The 23,728-nt window shown below is 41.5% G+C and overlaps 1 protein-coding gene across 8 annotated transcripts in view; it reads left to right on the plus strand.

Moving 5' to 3' along the window:
* Positions 1-23,728, plus strand: part of PIBF1 (progesterone immunomodulatory binding factor 1) — a 187,825-nt gene that overhangs the window by 21,115 nt on the left and 142,982 nt on the right. For all 8 annotated transcript variants that reach the window (XM_039529625.1, XM_039529659.1, XM_039529668.1 and 5 more), the window contains 2 exons: positions 7,492-7,673; positions 17,470-17,595. In XM_039529625.1, coding sequence (XP_039385559.1) covers positions 7,492-7,673; positions 17,470-17,595 — 308 coding nt within the window. The remainder of the gene's footprint in view (positions 1-7,491; positions 7,674-17,469; positions 17,596-23,728) is intronic.

Genomic DNA, 23,728 nt, shown 5'->3' on the forward strand with positions numbered 1-23,728 from the left:
CACAGCACTTTCCATTCAGTACTGTCTACCTTTGTGATACCCGCTACCTTGGCACTGTCTGTCTTTGCACCTAAGCCATTCACTGTGACTTGGTAGAGGTCCCAATAACATAGTCACCTTTCTTGGAAAGAGTAAGGTTGGTGATAGCCAAACCACCAACTTCAGAATCAACTCAGAGGAGGTGGACTTTTCCTCCATTGCTATATCCTTTCACTCCAAAGAGGCTTGCCCTGCATATTAATGATGGTCTACTGGAGCCTACAAAAGACTGTCTTGCACAAACCTCCATTCATCTTGGCCACATCAAAAAAAGAACTAAGGAGATATTAGGTCTTTGCTAAGGGATTTGACTGTTAATTTTTATTTGCATCTGACACGGGGTTCTTTTGTAATGGCAGCAGTTCAGGAAAGATCAAAACATTGAGAACCTCATAAATTCACACTGAGAGAAAAACACTCAAAGAAATTGGATCTCTTTAGCTAGTGAATACACTATGCTTCCTTTCTTAATATAATTTCTTAAACTGAACCATGTTGTCTCAATTTAAGAACACCAGAAGGAGATTCCTTCTGCCATGACAGATTTATAGTTTATTTTCTGCAAATCACTACTGGTGATGCTGGATTCATTTAAAACTGCATTGTACACAGTGGCCAGTGCAGTAGTCATGAGGTTAAATAAAATAAATATATGGAGATATACCTATTTCATAGAACTGGAAGGGACCCTGAAAGGTCATCGAGGCCAGCCCCCTGCCTTCACTAGCAGGACCAAGTACTGATTTTGCCCCAGATCCCTAAGTGGCCCCCTCAAGGATTGAACTCACAACCCTGGGTTTAGCAGGCCAATGCTCAAACCATTGCGCTATTCCTCCCTCCCTTCCTCCCTTAAAGTAAGGTTGACTCTTACCCATGTTTTGTATTTTCAAACAAGCACTTTTGTGCTTTCTCCCAGGTTGCACCTCAGTGCTTGAAAGAATTTCTCTGCAAACACTCACAAGGCCTTTTGGTTGTTCTCCTTCAAAGCCCTCTTCAAACATTGTCCTTTGCTGGTATGCCTACAAAAAACTAGACAACAATTAGGCTGCCTGTGTACTTAAACCTCTGTCAATCATGCTGACCAATATTGTGTCTTTTTTTTTTTTCTTTGTATTCCTCCATCTCTCTGTATCCATCTGTTGTTTCTTGGCCCCACCTGTGCCATAATTAATTAGCTGGGATTTAGAGACACGGGAAACAAACAAGCTCTTTTGGAAGGCTCTGAACTAGGGTCTGCAGGAGGCCAGGTACTCCAGGGGAATCAGCCTGGGGTCAAATGGGCTATCCCAGAGCAAGAAAAAGACTCAAACATATCCCAGAAAGTGGCTAAGAAACAGGGTCCAGAGGGAGGGCTGAAGAGAAGCCTATGAAGGATGGAAGAATCTTTGTTTGCTGGGACTTTTAATTGTTCTCTTGTTACTCTCAGAAAGAATTAGGTTGTTTGTGACTTGGCTGGAGGACCAAACTATATGTACAGAACTAATCTGTACGTGGAAAGCCAAGGTGATCCACCTCAGTGAAGAAAACTGAAGCAAGGAGCATCACTGGGGCCACTCTTGAACAGAAAGGGGCAGCCACATCCTATGACAAACATGTTCAAATGGAGGGACTGTGCTCCCCACAGGAAGCTTGTCTCCATATAAAGGTTCAAGAGCTCAGAGCCATCTGTCTGGCATACAGAGTGAGTCTGCCTCTTATTCAGGGATCCACAATACAATTGGTGACAGACGACAATACTCCTGTGCATTATGTCAATGTGCAAGGAGAAGGAAGGCCATCCCCACTTAGTCAAGAAGCCATACCACTGTGGAATTGGTCCATTCTGAACTAAATGGTACTGGTGACTCTGTACCTTCCTTGCCTTTAGAACACCTTGGCAGATCAATTCAGTAGGCAATTCTCCAACAACCACAAGTGGTCTGTCAAAGATTCAATCCTACAGACATCTTTTGCAAGTGGGGATGTCTTGGAATAGATATGCTTGTTAAAGACCAGAACAAGCATCAGACTTTATGTTCCAGAGAGGATTCAAGCCCATGTTCCCTATCAGCTGACAGGGTGGATTGATTTAAATCAGTCCGATTTTAATCTTGTTTTAGAGCAGCAAGTCAGGAACCTTTGTTTTAAATATTAATTTCAGTCATGTGCATTTGTACTTTTTCATTATTTTCCCAAAGAAAGGTTGATTCTCACCGCTTGGTAACTGTGCGAATCAACATATGTTAAACTAAATATAGCCTTTACATAAAATTCGAGTGATTCCTTTCGCTAACCAGGAGGATACACTATATCTTTATATATTTATTTAAGCAATTACATAGCATAACTTTTCGGTAGATATTTAAATTTTTGCTTACAGTTGGTGTCAAGCTGTATTTGAGTGAAATTTGATTAAAAATGCACAAAAACATTATTTTAAACTTTGTTAGTAAATAAAACTACCTTATGTGCTGGTTACATAGGAAAAATGTTCATCTATACATGTTTTGCATTTAAAACTAATTTATTAAACAAAGAAGTATTATCTATAGCAGTAGTCTCCAACCTTTTTAAGCAGAAGATCACTTTTTGAATCTACCCCGCCCCATTCACTCCATCCCTCCTCCCTCCATCTCTCGCTCAGCCTCACACACTTTCACCGGGCTGGTCCAGGGAGTTGGGGTGTGGGCTCTGGGCTGGGGCTGAGGGGTTCGGAGTGTGGAAGGGGGCTGAGCCTGGGCAGGGGTTTGGGATGCAGGAGTGTGTGCAAGCTCTGGGAGGGAGTTTAGGTGCAGGAGGGGGCTCAGGGCAGGGGGTTGGGGTGCTGGTGGAGGTTTGGGGTGCTGGCTCCGGAAGGGAGCTAAGGGCTGGGGCAGGAGGTTGGGGTGCAGCAGGGGTGCAGGCTCCCACTGGGCGGTGTTTACCTTGGGTGGAGGCGTAGCAGGGTTAAGGCAGGTTCTCTGCCTGCCCTGGTCTCGCACTGCTCCCGGAAGCTGCGGGCATGTCCCTGTGGCCCTTTGTGGGGGGAGGGAATGTGGCTCTGTGCGTTGCCCCCGCAGCTTCCATTGGCCGCAGTTCCCCATTCCTGGCCAATGGGAGCTGCGGGGGCAGTGCCTACTGGCAGGAGCAGCGCATGGAGACCTTCATCCCCTTCCCTCCCCCCATTCAGGGATGTGCCGGCTGCTTCCGGGAGCAAGAGGGCAGGCAGGGAGCCTGCCTTAGCCCCGCTGCGCCATCGGACTTTTAGCAGCCGGAGACTGTGATCAACTGGCAGAGGCTCTGCGATTGCCTGATAGATCACGATCTACCGGTTGGTGACCACTGATCTATAGTCAGTGAACTGAACTCATTGTTTTTGATCACCGTGTCCTTCAAGATTTTAGAACTAGAAGATCTTGCACCTAGTTTTTGTTTAGAGATTTGGTAGACAAAAATAAGCTTCACTGCTTTTTCAATGCCTGGTTTCTTAACGTTGAGCAGATCTCGTTGAATAAACTGTAAAGAAGAAAATATCGTCTCTGCAGCTACAAAAGAGGCTCCTGTTCAAAGCTGGTTTAGCACTTCAGTAATCTCAGGTTCCAGTTACTTAGCCAGTAACTTCCACCAGTTCAGTGACTTTGACTTTTTTTTTAAATTTGGCAGCAAACATGTACTGCTTAATATTTTTTGTGTTTAATTTAAATTATTTTAATAGATATCTATTATAAGTGTAGACCTCAATGTCAAATGTAATTTAATAGATTTATTTTAAAAATAAAAACTGTAATACATTTACATTTAAAAAGTCAATAAATCTAATTTTTTTAAATCACCATTTGTTGACAGATGAGCCAACTCTACGGAGGTTATGAGGCAAGCTTAATTTATTTGCTGCTAGCTAAATTGCTTTATTAAAAGTGAGATTAATATAGTTGAAATGCAAGTAGGGAAGCATATGAAATGAGGAATATTATTCAGGTAGGCTTAGCAAGAGGCAGCATAAAATTTAGGATGAGGACTTGACCCAAGGTCAGGAGATTTAGAAAGGTGCAGCTTGTGACAAACAACTAAATCTCAAAGAAGTAAAAAGTTAGAGTAGCAGTTTTGGTGGGAAACTTGGGGGTACATGTATCCATGGAGCTAAGTGCATTGATGTATCTGAAGTATTGGGAAAGGGGTGAACGTTAATGACTTATGCCAACCTTGGAAGTTTAATAATGGTTAGCTGGAATACCAAACAAGGTTCTCTTAAATACCACACACAGACAGGAGAGCTGAAATCTCATTAAATATGGTCCTGGACATATGTGGGTAGAATGGGAAAAGGGTATATAAAGAAGTTGCGTACCCAACCCTAGTGGGCATGTTAGGCTTGACAGGACATGTAAGCTGGTGTGTCACATCCCACTGGCTACCTTTATCTGTATTTTCAATGGTCTCTGGAAGTTTGTGAGTATAACAACTTTAGGGACTTTGATGTTGTATGTATGTATCTTTTGTGGAACTACATTAGTTTTTTCAATAACTGGGGGTTTTAATAGTCTTTTTGTCCTTATGGATATGATTTACCAATTTCATCTATTAAAGATATGCTGAGCAAAGGATCTGTTTGTGGTAAGTGCAATTTGCACCCTCAAATTAATCCAGGCTGCATATATTTATCCTCCCTGTCAGATGCCATTTTCACCCTGTGGACAATTGGAACTGATGTATGCCTTTCCAACAATTCCCGTGATATTAAGGGTACTGAAGAAAGTGAGGCAAGACACAGAACTGATCATTCTGATAGCCCTAGCATGGGCCAGGCAGTTCTGGTATTTGGTCCTCACAGCCACTTCCCCCAATCACCTTACCTGTTCTGCCTGATGTATTCTCACAGAACAATGGTAGGATCCTACATTTGGATCCAGCATCCTTACTTCTGACAGCTGTGATACTGGCTACGTGATGTCCACTGAAAGAAGGTGAACAAAGCAGGAAACCTTCAGACAGACTTATTTTCAGCATTACGTGGAAGAGGCTTTCTCTCTGGTTATTTTGGCATCAGCTTTCTCCCTTCACGTCACCCATTTCAGCAATGTTGAACTGTTTGCTAGCTCTGAAACAATCTGGGTTTTCCATCGACTCCATAAGGGTTCAAGTAGCAGCAATATCTGTATATCACCATCTTACCCAGGTCTGTACTGTAGTTTTGAACCCTAAAGTGGCAAGATTCCTGAAGAGCCTTTTTCTTCCAGTGTGGGAACCCACTCGTAGGACCTCAGTATTAGTATTAGCAAGATTGATGGCTTCCCCCTTTGAGCCCTTAGCAGCCTTATCTATCTTATCCCTTTCCTTCTTATCTATGAAGACTGCTATTACATCAGTTTGAAGTGTAGAACAGATTCTGGCACTTATACCGTGTTTAAGGAGAACAGAGTCACACTCGGACCTTATCCCAAGTTCCCTGTCCAAAGTTTTTCCAGTGTTTCATACTAACCAATCCAGTCACCTCCCTGTTTTCTTTCTCAAGCCTCATTGCAAGCCGAGGAAGCTACACTTCACACACTTTATTATATGGGCACAGTCTCTTTACTTAAAACAGAATCAATCATCCAGACTTTTTGTGGCCTTTACTGATAGAGTTAAAGTGCAACCTGTATCCTCTCAGAGGTTACCAAATCGGACCTCCACCTATATGAGAACATGTTATGAGTTTGGCAGGTTAGAGCCACCTCTTCACATCAGAGTTTATTCCACTAGAGCGCAGGCTGCCTCTGCTGCCTGTTGAAGAATGTCCCTATACCAGAAAATTTGTAGACCCACTATGTGAAGCTTGATCCACATGTTTACATGATGCTGTTCTTTAATAGAGGTTTCTAGGATGCCTATTTCATTTGTGCTGTCTTGCAGTCATTGTTTAAGTAGGATTCCTGTTACTGACCTTCAAGCAAAAACAAACAACTGTGTGTTTAGTCACCCAGGGCAGAATCTGGGTGGACAATTACTTGAAGGAATGATGTTTATGCAGGGCCGGCACCAGCTCAGCAAGCAGGTGCTTGGGGCGGCCAAGGGGAAGGGGCAGCACGTCGGGCTCTTTGTCGGCAATTCGGCGGTGGGTCCTTCGGTCCCTCTCGGAGGGAAGGACCCTGTGCCGAAGAAGAAAGTGGCATGGTGGAGCTGCCGCCGATCACAATAGCGGCTTGTTTTTTTTTTTTCCCCCTTCTTCCGCCACTTGGAGCAGCAAAAACCCTGGAGCTGGCCCTGTGTTTATGTACCCTACAGGAACTCCTTCCTGGCTACTATGGAGTTGTTCTCCTCTGGGATTCTGTATTGACTGAAGAACAGTTTGGTCCAGTTTTGCACTATATGGCCTAAGGTGGGGAAGGTAGCATGTGAGGGCACTTAGGGAGCAGGTACAGTCCCCAACAGACTCTGCTGGCTAAAAGAATCTGATCTTGCATGTGTAGGGTGCATGTACATCAAAAGTGGAATCCATGGGGAAAACACATTTTGAAGAATCAGTTACTATAGGATGAGTAATCATTCTTATCTTTGTTTTCTATCCCAAATATTAATTTGTGAAATAACAAAGGCCAAAAACTTGTTCTTGTTTTGCTCATCAAATTGGGCACGTGGTTTTCATTGCTATATTTTCACTTAGATGCATCAACATGGTTCAAGGCCCCATTGTGCTAGGTCTTTTACCGATACATAGTAGAAGATGCTTCCTGATCAGAAGAACTTAGTCTAAAGTGTTTACACATACTTTGTGTTAAGATGGCAAAGCTTTGAAATGAGAGCTTAAAAAAATAGGCACCTGATAAAGAACAAGAATAAAGTGCCTAGGGTCAATGGGAAGGGTTCACCTATTTAAGATGCAGTTCGACTCTGAAAAATTACTATATAAAAATTGCTTCTTGCTGAGAAGATCCTATTCTTTGTGGTGTTCAGAAATGTATCTGCTTAGTGATTACAATAACTTTTTTTTACTTTTTATTCCCGTTTGTACTGCAGAAAGACCTGAATTCCTTCTTGTGCATCATCCAAATAAAATTGTTTTACTGAATTTCACTTACATCTGTACAATCTCATTAAAGGCATTGTGGTTGCATAGATGGAATGAGGGCACAATTTGGCCTGAAGAATCTAACTGTTTATGATGCAATGAAGTAAAAGAATTCAGGTTGATTTTTCAGATCTCAGGTTGAGCTTCCAGGGTTGGTAGTTAGGTTACAAATGAAAGCAAATCTGAGCAGGAAATTAAGCCACCATAGATGTGAAACACCAGTTCCATTTTTAGAGTCCCTTCTTAAAGTAGAATTGCGTTTCAAGTTTGAAAGTCCATATTAAGCTTAAATGTGAAATTAATGTTTTAAATTTTGGCAAGTTTAAAAGGGAAAAAGAAATATTTACTTTTTATAATGGAAATATGTGTATATGTGATTAAATCTAAAAAATAACTTGAAATTCAAGACAAAATGTCTATTATATCGGTCTTATTTTTCTTTATAGGTGGCAACTTTACAGCAGTCTGTTAATTTACTGCAAAAGGATAAAGATTATCTTAATCGTCAGAACATGGAGCTCAGTGTTCGCTGTGCCCATGAAGAAGATCGCCTTGAAAGACTTCAGATTCAGTTGGAGGATGCCAAAAAAGCTAGAGAGGAAATGTATGAAAAATATGTCACATCCAGGTAAGTTCTTATATTCTTCTATCTTTATGAAGCAGACAAATGAAATGGATTTTCCTCTGAAATAATTTATTAAATGAATTCCAATATAATAAATGTGTATGGTCAGTTTCAGAGGAATTTGTCCAGATCTGCTTGCTGAAATCAGAATTTAATTTAGTATCTTCATTTGCCATTGTAATACATTAGAAAAAATGTTTTAAAAATTAAGATTAAGACAAACCTGTAGACATAACCCTTCCCTGTGGATTTCTTTATGGCAACTGTTCTCTTACCTGTGTACAGAGAATTTACTCTGAAAATGCCAGTTAATGCAAAAATAAATTGAGCATGTAAATTGCTACCACCCTGCCCAAATGACTTCAGTATGAAAAACATAGTTTTAGTTTGAAGCTTTTTTTTTAACTGTTTATTTAGGAAGTACTAACAGATTTGTAAATTGATGCCAAGTAAATATCAAAACCAAACAATAAACATTATAACAGTGAGCTTTTGTTTAGCGGTACCACACAGTAATAGTCATCAGATCTCTCTATTTAACATGGTGTTACTAAATGACAGAGCAAGCATCATGACAATATCCATGACACACAATTTCTAGCGATTTATGGGAAATTGTGAGAAATCTTAGATCAGACATTTAATATATCAGGCATTTCTATCAAATGTTAATAGTCAAAAAGATTAGACAGGTATGTTGGTTTTTGCTGGTGACTGCACACTGAGTATTGAGTACATGGTAACCAAATTTATGAGTATGTGTTTGTCCTCTGTTTCTGGGTCTGTAACTGGTACCTTTAATTTTAGTATGAAAAGTGTAACTTGTCCTACTATTTCCAAAATTTGGATTTAAAAACTAACCTTTTTTGAGTTTTAAGAGCACAAAACCAAAAAGAGTAAGAGTTAGGCAATTTTTCTTAATATAAGTTACTTAAAATGACCAAATTTTAGAGCTGAGATGAGGTGAACTGGTAGACTTTGTGCAGTTGCATACTCAGTTCTTTCATTCTCTATGCTTGCTTGTAAGCAGTAATGCCTATTTGCTTTTATAGGCACAAAACTCAAAGAATATAAACAAAAGAACAGACCGTTCTTTCATAGTAGAAATGTGACTGAAATAAGTGGCCGTGAAACAGAAACAGTTTTGAAAATGTACATAAAATTAATTTAGGGTCAAATTATATCCTTTGACACCTCAGAAAGAAGCTGGGACAGGGAGGTGGGCACTCCAGAAAGGTTGCAGTTACCTTGAAATGCTCCCTGTAGGTGGGACAGCTTTGAGGGTGAATGTGGCCCTTCTAAATATGCAGATCCAGGGGACAGCAATCTATGCTCCTCTTCCCTCTTTTGAACTGACAGCGCGGCTCCTGTAAAATCCATACAACTGATAGGCTATGAGCATCTCTACAAAATCCCCATCACAGAAATGGAGACAGGCATGGATCTTGAGCTGCTGCTGGTTTAGGCAGTAGCAATTTATGTGCAGACATCCACTACCTAGGGAGAGGAGAGTGACTCTTCTCCTTCCTTACATCAAAGCTTAACAGACTTCCAACCCTGCAGAACTTCAGACAATGCCACAGAGCTGGCATTATGCCCTCTTCTATGCATCATCTATCATCCTCCTCCTTTTCAGAATCCAGAGTTCTGCTGCCTTCAGCTTTGAAAAATAGAGTACAGACCTTTAATATTTAGAGCATTTTGGCAGATTAGTCTTTGTTCAGTAACAGTAACCCTATTTTTGTGTGCTAATGGAACTGTGCATTATAAATATACATGCAAAACAATCAGCCAAAATAACCCCTCCTATTTTTTTTTTTAGTTTTTAATTAGCTCATTAACGTTCTGCAACCTAAGATTTTCCCACTGAAATGTACTCCTTCGTAAGAGTGCTTTGAGATCTATGAATGACAAGTGTTATGTAAATGACATGTTTTGTTGTTTATATCCTAAATATTTCTGAAAGTCCTGGAGACTGTTTTAAAAACTGAAAAAACATATCAGGCACCACTTATACAGAGTGAAACATGTTAGCTTAATATCTCATTTAAATTTCAGAAGTAAGCAAAAGAGGACATAGTATAGTGCTGTAATTTGTGGATTAACTAATATCTGTGTTTCATATATGATGTTTGGGTGACCTAGCTCTTGAGGGTAGCCACTAGAAATAAGCTGCTCCTACAGTCATACCCACAGTGCTAGGTTGTTTTGAATGCTTATCACTTTTAAGTCTGCACAGGTATATTAAAAGTTCAAATGAAAAATCCTCCTTAGATTGACTGGATAATCTCCATACATATCATGCTGTACTATGGAACATCACCTGCCTAAACATGTTTTTTAAATCAGGGTCGCAACCATACATATTGGATATCCCAGCACCTAGATTCTAAAGACAATAATTTTCAAAAGCACTCAGCATCTACAGTTCTTCAGGTGTTTACCCGTATGTATTCCACTCTTGGTGCACTCAAGCTCAGAATCTTCTTGCCAGCAGTGTTTGTTGGGGCTGCACTCGCGCACAGAGCACCCATTTGCCCCATCTTCTGAGGGCATAAAGGGCTGACTGGGGCCAGCCATCTTTCTGTTCCTTTCTAATATCTGTATTTGTGATATGAAACTGCAAGTAGCATCTCTATCTCTTACACACTTGCGTACCTACAACAAAGGTTATTGTATATAGTTATTCTTTAGTGTAGTTTTAGTAGTTAGTGTAGGTTTATTGTGTTTCACTAGGGTATTTTTTTTTCTAGGTGTTTGTTTGTTTGTTTGATTGTTTTTTGGTTACCTGGTACCAGGCTTCAGCACCTTATGGCTGAGCAAAAATCTCCAGGATTTAAATATTGAGGCTACTGTGCTCCTTGGTGATGATCATTCTGGTTGTTTATTTTGCTTTGGTAAGAGGTATATCCTGGAGAAATGTTCTGTTTTTCATTTATTTTCTCAATGGACATGATGCAAGAGAGGTTACCTGGAACTTTTTTTCTTTTGGACAAAGTCCTGAGACTTGGTTCTGATTAGGATAAACAAGACACATCCAGATCTGTGCAGTCTTCCTCCAGAAGTGCCCCAGTGAGCACTAGCTTTGTGGCTGGTTCCCAGTCTCCTGCTTTCCCAAAGCACTCCTCAGCTGTTCATGCTCTCAAGTCCTCATCATCAGCTGATGGGACATCGCTCTTCTAATGAGCACAGAGGTCACAGTCTGAGGAACCTAGTAAGAAGAATGGGCAGAGGTTGCTTCACTTTACCTCAGCTTATGCTAGCACAAAGCCTGGCACCCTAAAAGATTCATGTCTCCATACTTTGGTACCTACTAAACTGTAGCATCATGCTGTCTCCAGTGCTTACTCTGCTGTACTACCTTCAGGACTCTACCTTCAGGCTTCAGCCCAGCGTTGGGACTCTCTGTACCAGTACCTACTCTATTGATACAAACATCATCAGTGCCAACTATTCCAGTGCCGACTGTTGCTCATGGTTTTGAGACTTACTGTACTGGGAGACCTAATGGTATCCACCCTCCCTGAGTCACTGATTTTTATGTTCTGTAGATACACCCAGTGGCACCAACCACCACCATATCCTCTGTATCGGTTACATATTTGGTGCCAGCAAGGGATCTATTCAGATCATGCCCTGAGACACCTGCCAAGTCTGCTCCTCCACTGGAAGAGGAATATTCCTTTTCCTCATCAGCTTTAGACTGTAGCAGGAAAGGGTCACCTCCTTATTGTATTAATTTAGGTGGAATATGTGGACCTAATGAGTCAAACATGACCCTGAACCTGTTCAACATTAAATGGTTTTTAAAAAGATTGGGGATTTGTATACAGAGACTTCAGCTTTCTTTGTATTTTGTCAAACACCCGTTAAAAATCGTTTTAGTAAAAGAGTCATGGATACAGGGGGAAAAAGGAAAAATTTAAAGCATTTGATATGTTAAGTATTAAGTAATGCTTTCATGTTGGCCATATCTCAATGTTCCCCTTCCCTTTGGTGGAAAAGAGTTTTAGAAGGAAAAATTCCTTGTTTAACAGCCTTTTAGGTGGTATTAAAGCTAGTAGTTGTCCCTGTCTCAGGTGTTGACTCTCACTTGCAGTTTCACTTCTGGAACAACACAGACACAGCGCATCGTTTTATCAGCCACTCTGAGACCTGGCAAACTTGTACCAGCATTGGGCTGTTTAAGGCATTTCATTACAAAAATCCTAGTTTAGATCTAAATCCCAACCACCACCTGAAATGTATTAGTGTCAGCTGGTCCCTCTCTCAGTTCCGATCTGGTCAGGACATCATTCAAGATCGGGAAAACAAAGGCACAATAGTGTTAGCTTGGGTGCCAGGAGACGATGGAGGTGGCAACCATGATGGTGAAGCTGGTTCCTTCCCCTTCTTTCAGTCAGCAATTGTTGCGCTCAATTCCATCCTTCCATATTTCCCACTTCCCCAAGTCCCTTTTTATTAAAGGACCACAAATGGGAATGATTGGTGACATAGCCCATCCTGTCCTTATTAACCCAATCACTCCTGCAAAAAGCCGATACCGGTGAGTGACCCATAGTTCATTTGCCTGAAGTGCCTCAGAGAGATTCACATTCAGGATTGGTGCCAAATTTGCCAGGACTTTAAGCCCACAATCAAGAATACAGGGCAAGCAGGCTTATGTTTCTGCTGATGGAGGCAGCTCTATGTCCATCTGCGGAACCTGCCTGCTCAGAGCAGGTACTGAGTGCATCTGCATCAGAGAGAAGTGCTTCACCAGGTCCGGCTGAGCCTCAGGGATTGCCCTCCCGTGTACCGAGGAAGAGGCATTGGAAAGTGAGGTCTAAGGACTCAGGATCTGGGAGGTTGAGAACTTCAGGCACCAAAGTCCAGCAAGCCTGCAGATGAAGATAGAGGGCACTAGAGTTTGAGGCTTTCTCTAAGGCACTCCTCTTCTCATGTGGGGCCATTAATGCTGGTGCCAGCATCAACAAGTCTTTCCTCAGTCCTCCTTACTGACAGGAACAGCCCCCCTTTGTCACAGGAGGTTGATTCGTGTTTGGACTCAGAGGTTTGCACACATGGGTTGCAGCTGAGGCACTTTCCTCACCTTCCCCTTCCACCTCCTGCCACCATTGGTACTCTCCATAGGCTCCATCTTGTCCATCAAGCAGGGACCTGTGCCTGAGTAGGAGTTGGGCTCTGGACTCATACCAGTGGCCATTCTGGAACCTGTAGTCGTTCCCACCAGCCCACAGGTCATCTCCATGCCCATCTCATTCTATCTCATCCAGTAGTGCTGAGATCTATAATGACAAGGATAGCAGGAATCCACTTGTGGTACCAGGCTCAGTGTGGAGAATGAGGAAATGGATCCAGTGGACCCCCCGGGAAGGAATTGTGGGGAGCTCCACTGCAGCTCATTTTAGTTTGATCTTTGTCATCTCCTGATGAGGCAATAGTACTAAAGGGTTCCTCTCCTTCCCCTGATGATTACAGAGCGCATCAAGACCTTTTAAAGAAGGTCGCTTCCACCCTGGGTATCCAGGTAGTGGACGTTCAAGAGAGGTCTTGCAGACTGGTTGACATCTTAGCATCTGTAGGACCAGTTTGAGTGGTGTTTTGAATTAATGAAGTGATCCTGGAGGTCAGTAAAGTGCTGTGGCAAAACCTATCTTCATTCTTCCCATAGGAAAAAGGTCTGAATGAAGATGATATGTCCCCTCACAGGGGTATGAACATTTCTACAGTCACCCATCTCCAGGGTCTCTTGGTAGTTTCAGTTGAAAATGAGGGAGTGTCAGGGTGAGCAGGCATCTACACTGAAAGGAAAAGATGAAAAGAAGTTTTATTTCTTTGATAGAAAGCTTTGTTCGACTACAGGTCTGCAGTTTAAGATTGCTAATGAGCAGGCATTGTTGGGGCATTACGACTTTGGTCTCTGGGACCGTATATTAAATTTTAAAGACAGACTACCAGATAACTCAAGGCAGGAATTTCTTGCACTGGTAAACAAGAATGAATTGCTAGCCAGGACCTCCCCTCAGGTGGGCTTGAATGCTGCCAGCTCTGCAGCTAGAGCCATGGTGGCAGTCATTACCATGCACTGGTGTTCGTGACTCCAGGCATTGGGTGTCTCTCAAGAGGTCCAACAGACCATATAGGACCTCCCTTTTGAGGGGCCATCACTCTTTGAAAAGGTGGATGACAAGTTGCATAGTCTAAAAGACTCTAGGGTAACACTCAGATCTTTGGACATTTATACACCTTCCCTAAAGAAAAAGCAGTTTTGACTGCAACAGCCTCACCACTATCCATGTCTTGCCACCAGGATCTAGCTAGGGAAAAAAGGCAGCAGAGGTTCTAGAAGATGTCCCCTCCCTTTTTCTTCTGCAATAGCTCCTAGTTTTTCCAGGCAGCCTGGGAGTTGTAAGCAAACATCTTGATGTGTTTGTCTCAGAGCCATCCTGGACCTGTAAGATCTCAACAGAAACCTAAAGAAAATAGTTTCATATGTCACTCTGGCTTCCATGATTCCATCCCTGCATTCTGGCAACTGCTACACTAACCTCAACTTAAAGAATGGGTATTTTCATATGGCAATACATCCAAGCCCAAGAAATTCCTCAGGTTTGTGAATAATCAATGCCCCTAGAGTCTGGAGTCCTATCATTTGGCCTGTCAGCAGCCCCATGTGTATTCACAACACATATGGCAATGGTGGCAGCCATCCTCAGGAAATCAGGAATTCAGAGGTTTCCCTATCTTGATGACTGGCTGGTCTGAGGCTGTCCAGCATGACTGTCATGCAGTCCACCTTTGATGTGCTAGGGTTGCTCATTGATGCAGAAAAGTCAATCCTGTCTCATGTACAAAAGATAGAGTTTATAGGAACAGTCTGGACTCTGTGGAAACCAAGGTCTTCAATTCCCACTTACGATGCCAGTATTATCTGGGAAAAGCTTTTTAGACCTGAAGGCCAATCCTACCATGACAATACAAAATTGCTTCAGGCTTCTGAGGCATATGGCCTCTTGCACTTACATAATTGAACATGCCAAGCTCTGTTGCAGGAAGCTGCATGCTTGGACAGCTTCAGTGTACTTGCTGATTCATCATCCTATACGCATGGTGGTTTGCATGCCCCCCCATACATCTTAGTTTCTCTACACTGGTGGACAGGCTCTTTAAACATATGTGTGTGGGGGTTCCATTTGCTCCTCCTCAGCCAACTTTTACCCTAGTTGTGGATTCTTCTGCCCTTGATTGGAGAGCTCTCCTGGAGTCCTGCAAAACACAAGTCTTATGGTCCGCCCAGGATTTAATTCTGCATACAATCATGAAAGAATTGTGGACCATCAAATGAGCTTGTCAAGTCTTCCAGCCTCAGATCAAATGATGAAATCTACTCATATTTTCAGATAATATGCGACCAGTTCTATTTGAACTGACAAGGAGGGGCCTGGTCGCCTGCTCTGCCAAAAGGCGATGAGGCTCTGGGATTTTTGCATTGCCAACTCAATCTGTTTCAAAGCCTCTCACCTTCTAAGTGTTCAGAACAAGCTGGCAGAGCCATCAAGTGGCTCTTTTTCCAGTCACCACAAGTGTTGTCTCTGCCCAGATGTGGCCAGATTCATTTTCTAACAGTGGGAGATTCTCCAAATACAAAAAAGTCAACAGGAAGTGTCATCAGTTTTGCTCTTGGGCAGGTCATAGCCCAGGGTTTCTCCTGTTGCCATGAGCAGACAAGCACCTGTATGCATTTCCTCCAGTTCCACTCCTTACATGAGTGTTGGTGAAAATCAAGGAAGACCATGATTGAGTCATACTCATAGCTCCAGTCTGGCCTTGACAGCATTCGTTTTACACTCTGCTGAACCTTTTGAACTCAGCTCCGTAGACACTATCGTTGGAACCAGACCTAATCTCTAAGAATCATGGTCATCTCCTCCACTCCAAATGTCACGGGGAGGACCCACCAGCCTGAATATTCTGTGCCTAACTTCTCAGGAGGAAATTTGTTCAAATGGGGTTCAAGAGTAGAAAACCTTTAATTGGGTATACTTTAATTAGTAGAAAACCTTTTATTGGGTATACTTCCCTGGTGAAATGTCAGAGGTTCTACATCTAGTCCCAGCAGAAAGCCATTTACCAGGGCTAGGGTCCAATCCACCCTCTGTTTAGACTATCTGGTCTATCTAAAGCAACAGGATCTTGCTATTAGTTCTGTCAAGATCCACCTGACAGCTAACTCAGCTTTCCACCTGCCAGTTGAAAACTGTTCCCTTTTCTCCAACCCTGTGATGATCAGATTTCTAAAGGTTTAGATCAGTTATATCTGCAAGTAGCGGTTCCAATTCCCCATTGGGATTTAAACCTGGTGTTAGCAAAGCTAACGGGTCATCCATTTGAGCTGCTGGCTGCCTGTTTGTTACTCCATCTTTCCATGAAAGTAATCTGTTAGTTGCAGTCATCTCGGCCAGAAGAGTGTATGAGGTATGAGCTCTAGTTTCAAGGCCACTATATATGGTATTCTACAAAGACAAGGCTTACCTAAGTCCACCCGAAGTACCTTACTAAGGTGGTGTCTTATTTTCACATTGATCAGGCTATATTTATCAACTTTCTTTTCTAAGCCTCATAATCATAGGGATGAGGAAACACTACACACATTGAACGTTAGAATGGCTTGAGCTTTTTACCTAGACACAACTAACTGTTTAGGTCTTTGTCACAGCTTTTCCTGGCAATTGCAGACAGAATAAAGGGCCTTTGAGTCTTTTCTCATAAGATCTTATTGCTGGATCTCATCTTGTATTTATTTATGCTATGATTTAGCGGCTGTGATGCTGCCAAATAGAGTGCTTGCGCATTCAACCACATCTCAGGCAGCCTCTGCAGCCTTTCTGTCTCAATTGCCTATTCTGGACATTTGCAAAGTGGCAACTTGGGCTTCAGTCCATAGCCTTGTGTCTCATGCCATTTCTCAACAATCTAGAGCTAACACCATATTTGGATGTGTAGTCCTTCAGTCTTTATCCACCTCCAGATCAAACTGCTTGTGAGTCACTTGAAGTGGAATGAACATGTGCAGCCACTTGAAGAAGAGGAAATGGTTACTAACCTGTTCAGTAACTGTTGTTCTTTGAGATGTGTTACACATGTCCATTCTATAACCCCCTCTCCTTCCTCTGTCTCTATCAAAGTGTATCTGGTAAGAAGAAACAGAGGAAGGCTAGGGGTGGCTCTGCCCTTTGTACCACCATGCAGCTGTGTGAGGCAGCAGAGGGCAGATGCACTGCCCCAATGGGTATCACTGAGGGGAAAAACCTCCAACAACAGTGCACTTAGCACGCCTGAAATGGAATTGATACGTGCAACACATCTCAAAGAACAACAGTTACAGGACAAGTTAGTAACTGTTCCTTGTTGCACTTTATAAACTTGTATCCACTTTTCCACAGTTAGGCTCCAAAGTGGGGCAAATCTGTAGGCTCAATTATTGCAGCAGACCCCACCTATATGATACCTGACTTTTTTAACCAATGAGCTACTAAAGCACACACATTACTAACAATTTAGTTTTAAGTGAGTCACTAATAACTGAGGCCAGTACTTCTGTCAAGAAAGGAGCAGATGCTACTCTTAAGTAAGCTGCATAGATCACACATTTTAAAGAAAGAAACCCACAGTTGTACTGATACAGAGTAAGAGCTCCTTGGACATTTATGGCAAAGCAAATAATAATGTGATCCAGAAGGTGTAGCTATTTCTCTATTAAATTCCTGTAAATTATGATGATTTGTTTAATTTTCAGAGACCATTATAAAACAGAATATGAAAACAAATTGCGTGATGAATTGGAACAAATTAGATTAAAAACAAATCAAGAAATTGAACAGCTTCGAAGCACCTCAAAGGAGATGTATGAACGTGAAAACAGGTAGGTAAACATTATTTAAAAAAAACCAAAACACTTCAGGCATAACGTAATTAAGGTATACATTATCATGCCATATTTGTGTTTGTGTTCTTGTTATTTGTGACTCATGTTGTCACTTTTATGGGGGGAATGGTCACAGTGCAGAAAATTAGACTTAATGTTAAGCCATTATTGAATAAACTTAGACATTACAAGAAAGTTTTTCATATGAAATTACATCCTTACAATAAAAGTGCAGTTTTATTTTTTGCTTTCTCTTAAAATAACTGCTGATAATTGTTAGTATTGAGAAGAGTCAATTGTTAGCAAAAGCAAATTAAGCATTACTTCTACTTTAGCATTAGTGGTTTGTGTTTTGTGCTGCTGTCATTTATATTATAGTGAAATTAATATGTATAAAGTACATACGTGTCAGGTAGTCTCTTTATATATGATGCTTTGTAGCTGTTCTGGAGACAAGCTTTGGTATCTGAGAGTAGGAGGGACTGAATTGAGAGGAGTGAGGAAGCTGGGAAATGAGTCATGGGCTTTTTTTTTTTTTTTTAATAAAGAAAGCAAGTTTGATATGGTTTAAAACTTATGATCTAAGAGAAGTGTAGATCTTCAATTCATTATACTATTATGTTTTCACCAGAACATACTGTGACCCCAGTCTTGCAAAGGCTGATATTCCTGCTTGACATACCTTGCATGTTGGTAGTCCCATTTGAATTCAGTGGAACTCCTCATGTGCATAATTTTAAGCACCTATCTAAGTCTTTAGGCATTTAAAGGTTGGGACCTATGACACTAGGATTTTTGGCACTGTTTCTCTCTGCCAAAGTGATCAGCCAATAGTAAGAGGTCATAGTAATAGTAATTATTGCACAAACCTATCCAGTCTTATATGACTATAATCTATGATCAGGAGGACTGGTAAGTGTATTTGCAGGTACAAGCTAAGATTCTGTCCATTACTAGTACAAATTATTTGTAATCATTTTCTGACACTGACACAGTTACAACAAAGCGACCACCATATTTTTACATATATCACACTGTTGTTGTTTTTATCAGTTCAAACAAATATATAATAAAAAATGTTTATGTATGTTATATTTTTATTTTAAATAAACATCAACTGCTATTACTGATCCATTACCTAGCCATTATTAATTGGTAGTCTCTTATAGGTCTCCCCCTATGACTGGGTCTTTAGGAGGGTACCACTTACACTTCAGAAACAGTGTTCTAAATCAGTTGCTGGAAGACAGTCCTGTTCCAGCCTAGGCAGTGGTTTGGGCAAAATAGTTTTAACCGTGTGTACACACAGCCTGTGTTTGGATCCAACCATCTCACTTTCTAACTGGATACAAACTCAGTTAGAAGAAGTTGTTCTAGGCAGTGCAGGTGGTGACACTTGCAGTTAAAATAGACACTTTCCATTATTAGGACCATTTTCAGTTACTTGTAACGTTGCCATGCTTGAACCATTTGGTGTGGTCTTCAGATTGAATTTTTGTTTGTTTGTTTCCAAAAACAAGATTAGGAAAAAAATGTTGTTTTGCCCACATTATAAAAATCCTTTGATGGCTACTGTGCATTCCCACTTATGGGAAATCTATAGCCTGTAGCATTGAACTGTGGAACTATATTAAAAAAGCCCAACGTTTGCCGCTGGGGGAGCAGGAAGATGCAGGAGTACTCTCACGCTAGGATGACAACATAAGTCCAGTTTACACAAAGAAGTACTCTCTCACTACCACCTCTATTCCTCCATCATTATCATAGAGAGCTAACTGGAACTTTTTTCTTGTGTCCACTAGCTAGTTAGCCTGTCCTCTTCTTAATGTTACTATAGTTCTAGTACAGTTAAAGTAGTTGGGGGCACTTGCCTTGGGTTATTGCCAAGGCTGTGTTGGGTCCCGAACACCACAGAGGGTTCAAAAGGTTTGTGACCTGTTCAGCTATCTTTACTGAGACCCACACACTGGCGGAGGCTTGTGTAGTGTGCCTGGGAGAAGCTCACCTAATTCAGTGCACAATTTGTCATATCTTCACTCCTTGAACAACAAAGGACAAACAGTTAAGACTGCAGGGGCACTTGGCTTTTCTAAGCCTTCAACCAGATTGTCCTAATGCACTTTCAGGAGTTTTGAGATCTGCCTCTGTGCTGACAACTTTTTTAAAGAGACCTGAGGAATGAACACTGCCACCTCAGCCTCGAAACCAGCCTGAAATCAATTACCCTGAGACAAACATCTACTGGGATTGTTCTGCCATTCAGCACCACAGGCTTCATCAAAATAGAGGGCTCTGGCACCACAGTCTAGATTGGCATTGTTGTCAGCACTGAAAATTACCCTTGTGCTATTACAATTGATGCTGTTACCAGATCTGCTTGTGAACTTGTTCCAGGGAAGAGGAAGGAAAAAAGAAAGCATTCTGCTTTACAAGAGGAGCCCAAGGAGAAAAAAGAGGAGGCTTTGTTCTCCTACTCCACTGACATATCACCTCTTGAACTCCTTACCCATGTCAGTGAGGCCCTTGGCATGCACCTCTTGTCGATATAACATTCTGGTGACAAATGATTTTGACACCTCACTGGTGTGCATATCTCAGACTGTGTAATTCCCCTCATGATTGGAGGACTGCCATCTGTGGTTTTGGCTATGACTCTGTAGCTTGACTCTGTGCAGCAGTATTTGTCACTGATACCGATCCAGAACATGTTTGAGGTGCATAGGATCCCCTCAGAACCAACAACATAACTCTTGTGGTTTGCTGCAGAGAACCTAGCGGGCTTCCTTTGCCAAAATCTCCACCTGCCTGGAAATACCTTATGTAGGAACACCTTCAACTATTATGTCCTGTGTTCAGGAATCAGTGAAGGCTTTTCCCAGTGAAGACGTTGCTGCCAAAACCAACATGTCACTAGTTTTGGCTCTGTTAATAACACTAACACTGTTGCACCTCATGGTACAAGAGGCACCTCCACCAGCACTGAGAGCTTTCCCAGGACTGGCCTCATGTCAGGCACTGCTGCCCTCCAGAGCCACCCATGTGCAGAGATGACTGGCACTGCTGACACCATTGCCTCCTCAAGAATAGTAGCACATGCATGACAACTAAGAGGTGATTCCTTCAGAAGAAATGGAGCAGTCACCCTTCAAGAAAAATACTGATGGAATGTCCTTTGAGGATCAGATTGGTACTTTGTTCATCTCTCCTGGTAAACAGTAACATGCTTCTTTGAGTGCTTGCTCATGTTGATTCCAAGTAGGTGTGTGCGTGCTGCATGCAAAGTTGCTGGAAGGTTTTTCCCCTAGCGGTACCTGTGGGGTCAGCTCAGGTGCCCCCTGGAGTCGCGCCTTCATGGCGCTGCATATAGGGCCTGCTGACCTGCCGCCTCTCCAGTTCTTCTTACCGCCATTGATGGTCGTTGGAGCATTCTCTTCTTTCACTCGTTCTCGAACGATCCCCTAGTGGACTCTTAATTTTTACCTGTGAATAGTTTTAAATAGTTAATAATTCTTAGTACAGTGTAGTGTAGTTTTTGAACCCCCTTGTTTGCCTGGGTTCTCTTCCCCGTTTCCTTCCCCTTCCTGGGGCCAGGGCATGCCTCAGACCCAGGGGTTTTAAGCAGTGCAGGGTCTGCCAAAAGCTGATGCCAAAGTTGACCCAGACACATCCTGCTTGAAGTGCCTGGGGGAATCTCGCCAGACTGACAAGTGCAGAATCTGCAGAGGATTCCACCCAGGACCAAGAAGGAAAGGGACCACAGGCTGAAACTTCTACTCATCGAGGCAGGCCTGCAGCAACAATCGGAGTAGATTCCCATGGATCCAGCACGGGGTACTTCAGCATCAGGCTTCAATCAGGGAGGTCCTGGCACCAGAGGAAGGACTCAGAGGTCAGAGATCCTCGGCATTGTCACTCCCCAGCACTGAAGACTTCCTCATGTGTAGAGACCCGGCACCGCTCGCAGTCGCTGGTGCCTTGCAAAAAGCACAGGAAGACGTACAGAGGGCGATTGCCTGCTCGTATGACTGAGCATGAGCCTGCTAGTGGAGCGCAACATGTGAGGGACCGCTCCGCCTCTTCCAGGCCTTAGGTGGTGCCGTTGACTCTGGGCCCGCAGAGGTCGGGTTTCAGTTTCGGGGGGGTCTGTTTTGGGGGTGGGAGGATATAGGTATTAGAGTATTGTTAATTTGTACTTTCACAGCTTCTTTTTAGACTTTGTCCTGCTATACTGTTCCCTGCATTCCTTGACTCTTGTTGTTGTTCTGTTGTAGACAGGTATGAGGTATAAACTCATTAATTTTATTTCATATCAGTACCAGGGTGGATTTGATTTAAATCAAATTGATTTAATCATGGATTTCTACATAAAAGTGCATTCTTGTTGGTTGTTATAACATTAATACATATTCTTCACAAATCAGAGATAGATGTAAGTTTCATTTTTAGAAGGTACACACTATACATTTTTAAGTGACTTATTTTGAAAACTTTTCAGATTAGTTTTACAGCTATATCAGAAAATGAATGATTGGTTATTTCATTTACCAAAGGTAATTGAAGCAGATATTTATGAAGTCACTGGGAGGTGAACTATCTCCAATTCAACAGGTTAATCATTAATATTTGGAGGATTTTCTTGCCATGCTGTATTAGTTGGAGAACATCACCAAACAGACATTTAAATTTTTATTTAATTAAAACAACAACGTTATATATTCTGGATTTTTTTTCTTCAACAGCAAACATATAATAGTTTAACAAAACAAGCATATGAATTTAGTTAAACGTTCAAGTTTTTTAAAATCAGATTTGTTTTTGTTAAAATTGTTTTTAACTAAAATAGTTAAAAGAAATATTTAAAAAATAAATAAATCAACTATGTCATTCAGGTCAACATGAGAAACTTAAAATATTGGCTTCTGCAACTAACTCAGTCACCTTTATTTTCCTGTTTGTTCCTAAAATGGAAAAGAAAAATAAGCTTTCCTGCTTTTTCGGGTCCCAAACGATTTCTCAATTTTGAATGAATTAGTCCAAAGAAAGAAAATATTCTTTCTGCACTGGCAGAAGAAGCTACTGCGGTTAAAAGTGAGATTACTTCAACAATCGCTGAATCCAAGTGATTAAGTGACTTCCACCCGTTCACTGGTGTGACTTTCTTTAAAACATCATCAGAAAACCTATATTCTTGAATGGTTCTTATTCCCAAACGGGCTCTCTTTTACAGCCTGCTGCCATTATAGGTTTGCCCTTCTAGTGAGAGAGAATGGTATGGTAGCTCTCAAATCAATGAAGGCTACACTCAGAAAGACCTCAAGACTTCTGGAATATGCTGCTCAAACAATTTCACTTTTGTTTCTACTGCCTGTCCCTCCGTTCTCATATTTATCGCCAGACTTCTTTTCCTTATCCAGATCTATTTCACCCCCAACAATCTTCTATTCATTGAACTTTTTGAAACTTTGCACTTTTAGAGGGATTGACTCTGTGTACACAAATTTGCAGAGGGACAATAGGGTTGAGGTCTGTTATTTCTCACCTCTATATATTATTTATTTATTTAAAAACGTTGTTGTTGTTGTTAACAAGCATGTTATCTCTGGAGAGACAAATCCACAGTTTGAGAACTGCAAAACTAAGCATCTCTGATGGTATCTTCTAGATTGAGCACAGAAAGATTAACCTAAATAATCCATACAGGAGTCCCTGGAGCCCCATAAAATTTGGTTGCTAATCCATGAACTATTGGAACTCATTTACAAAACTTTTCTTAACCATTGCATGAATAATATTGTCCCATACTATAGAATTAGAATGTATAATTCCTATACCATAATGAGATCTCTTTGAGCTATAATAGTTTTAATTAAGATATATCTTTGGATAGCTTTTTTCCTCAAAAAGCATTTTATCAAAAAAAAATCCAATTTAAAAAAAAAACATTTTTTTTTAAATCATTGATTTTTATCCACCCTGATCAGTACCATGACTGTTGCCAGCAAAACCAACTTTAAGATGTGTGGATAGTGTGACACTACATAGTCAGATGCTGATGACCATGTGCTATGCCTCAGGTGATTAGGTATGGGGGGCACAGTCCAGGCTGATAGTAAGTCTACGTTACTTTGAT

Source organism: Mauremys reevesii, linkage group 1 (assembly GCF_016161935.1).
Source record: "Mauremys reevesii isolate NIE-2019 linkage group 1, ASM1616193v1, whole genome shotgun sequence".
NCBI classification, from domain to species: domain Eukaryota; kingdom Metazoa; phylum Chordata; order Testudines; family Geoemydidae; genus Mauremys; species Mauremys reevesii.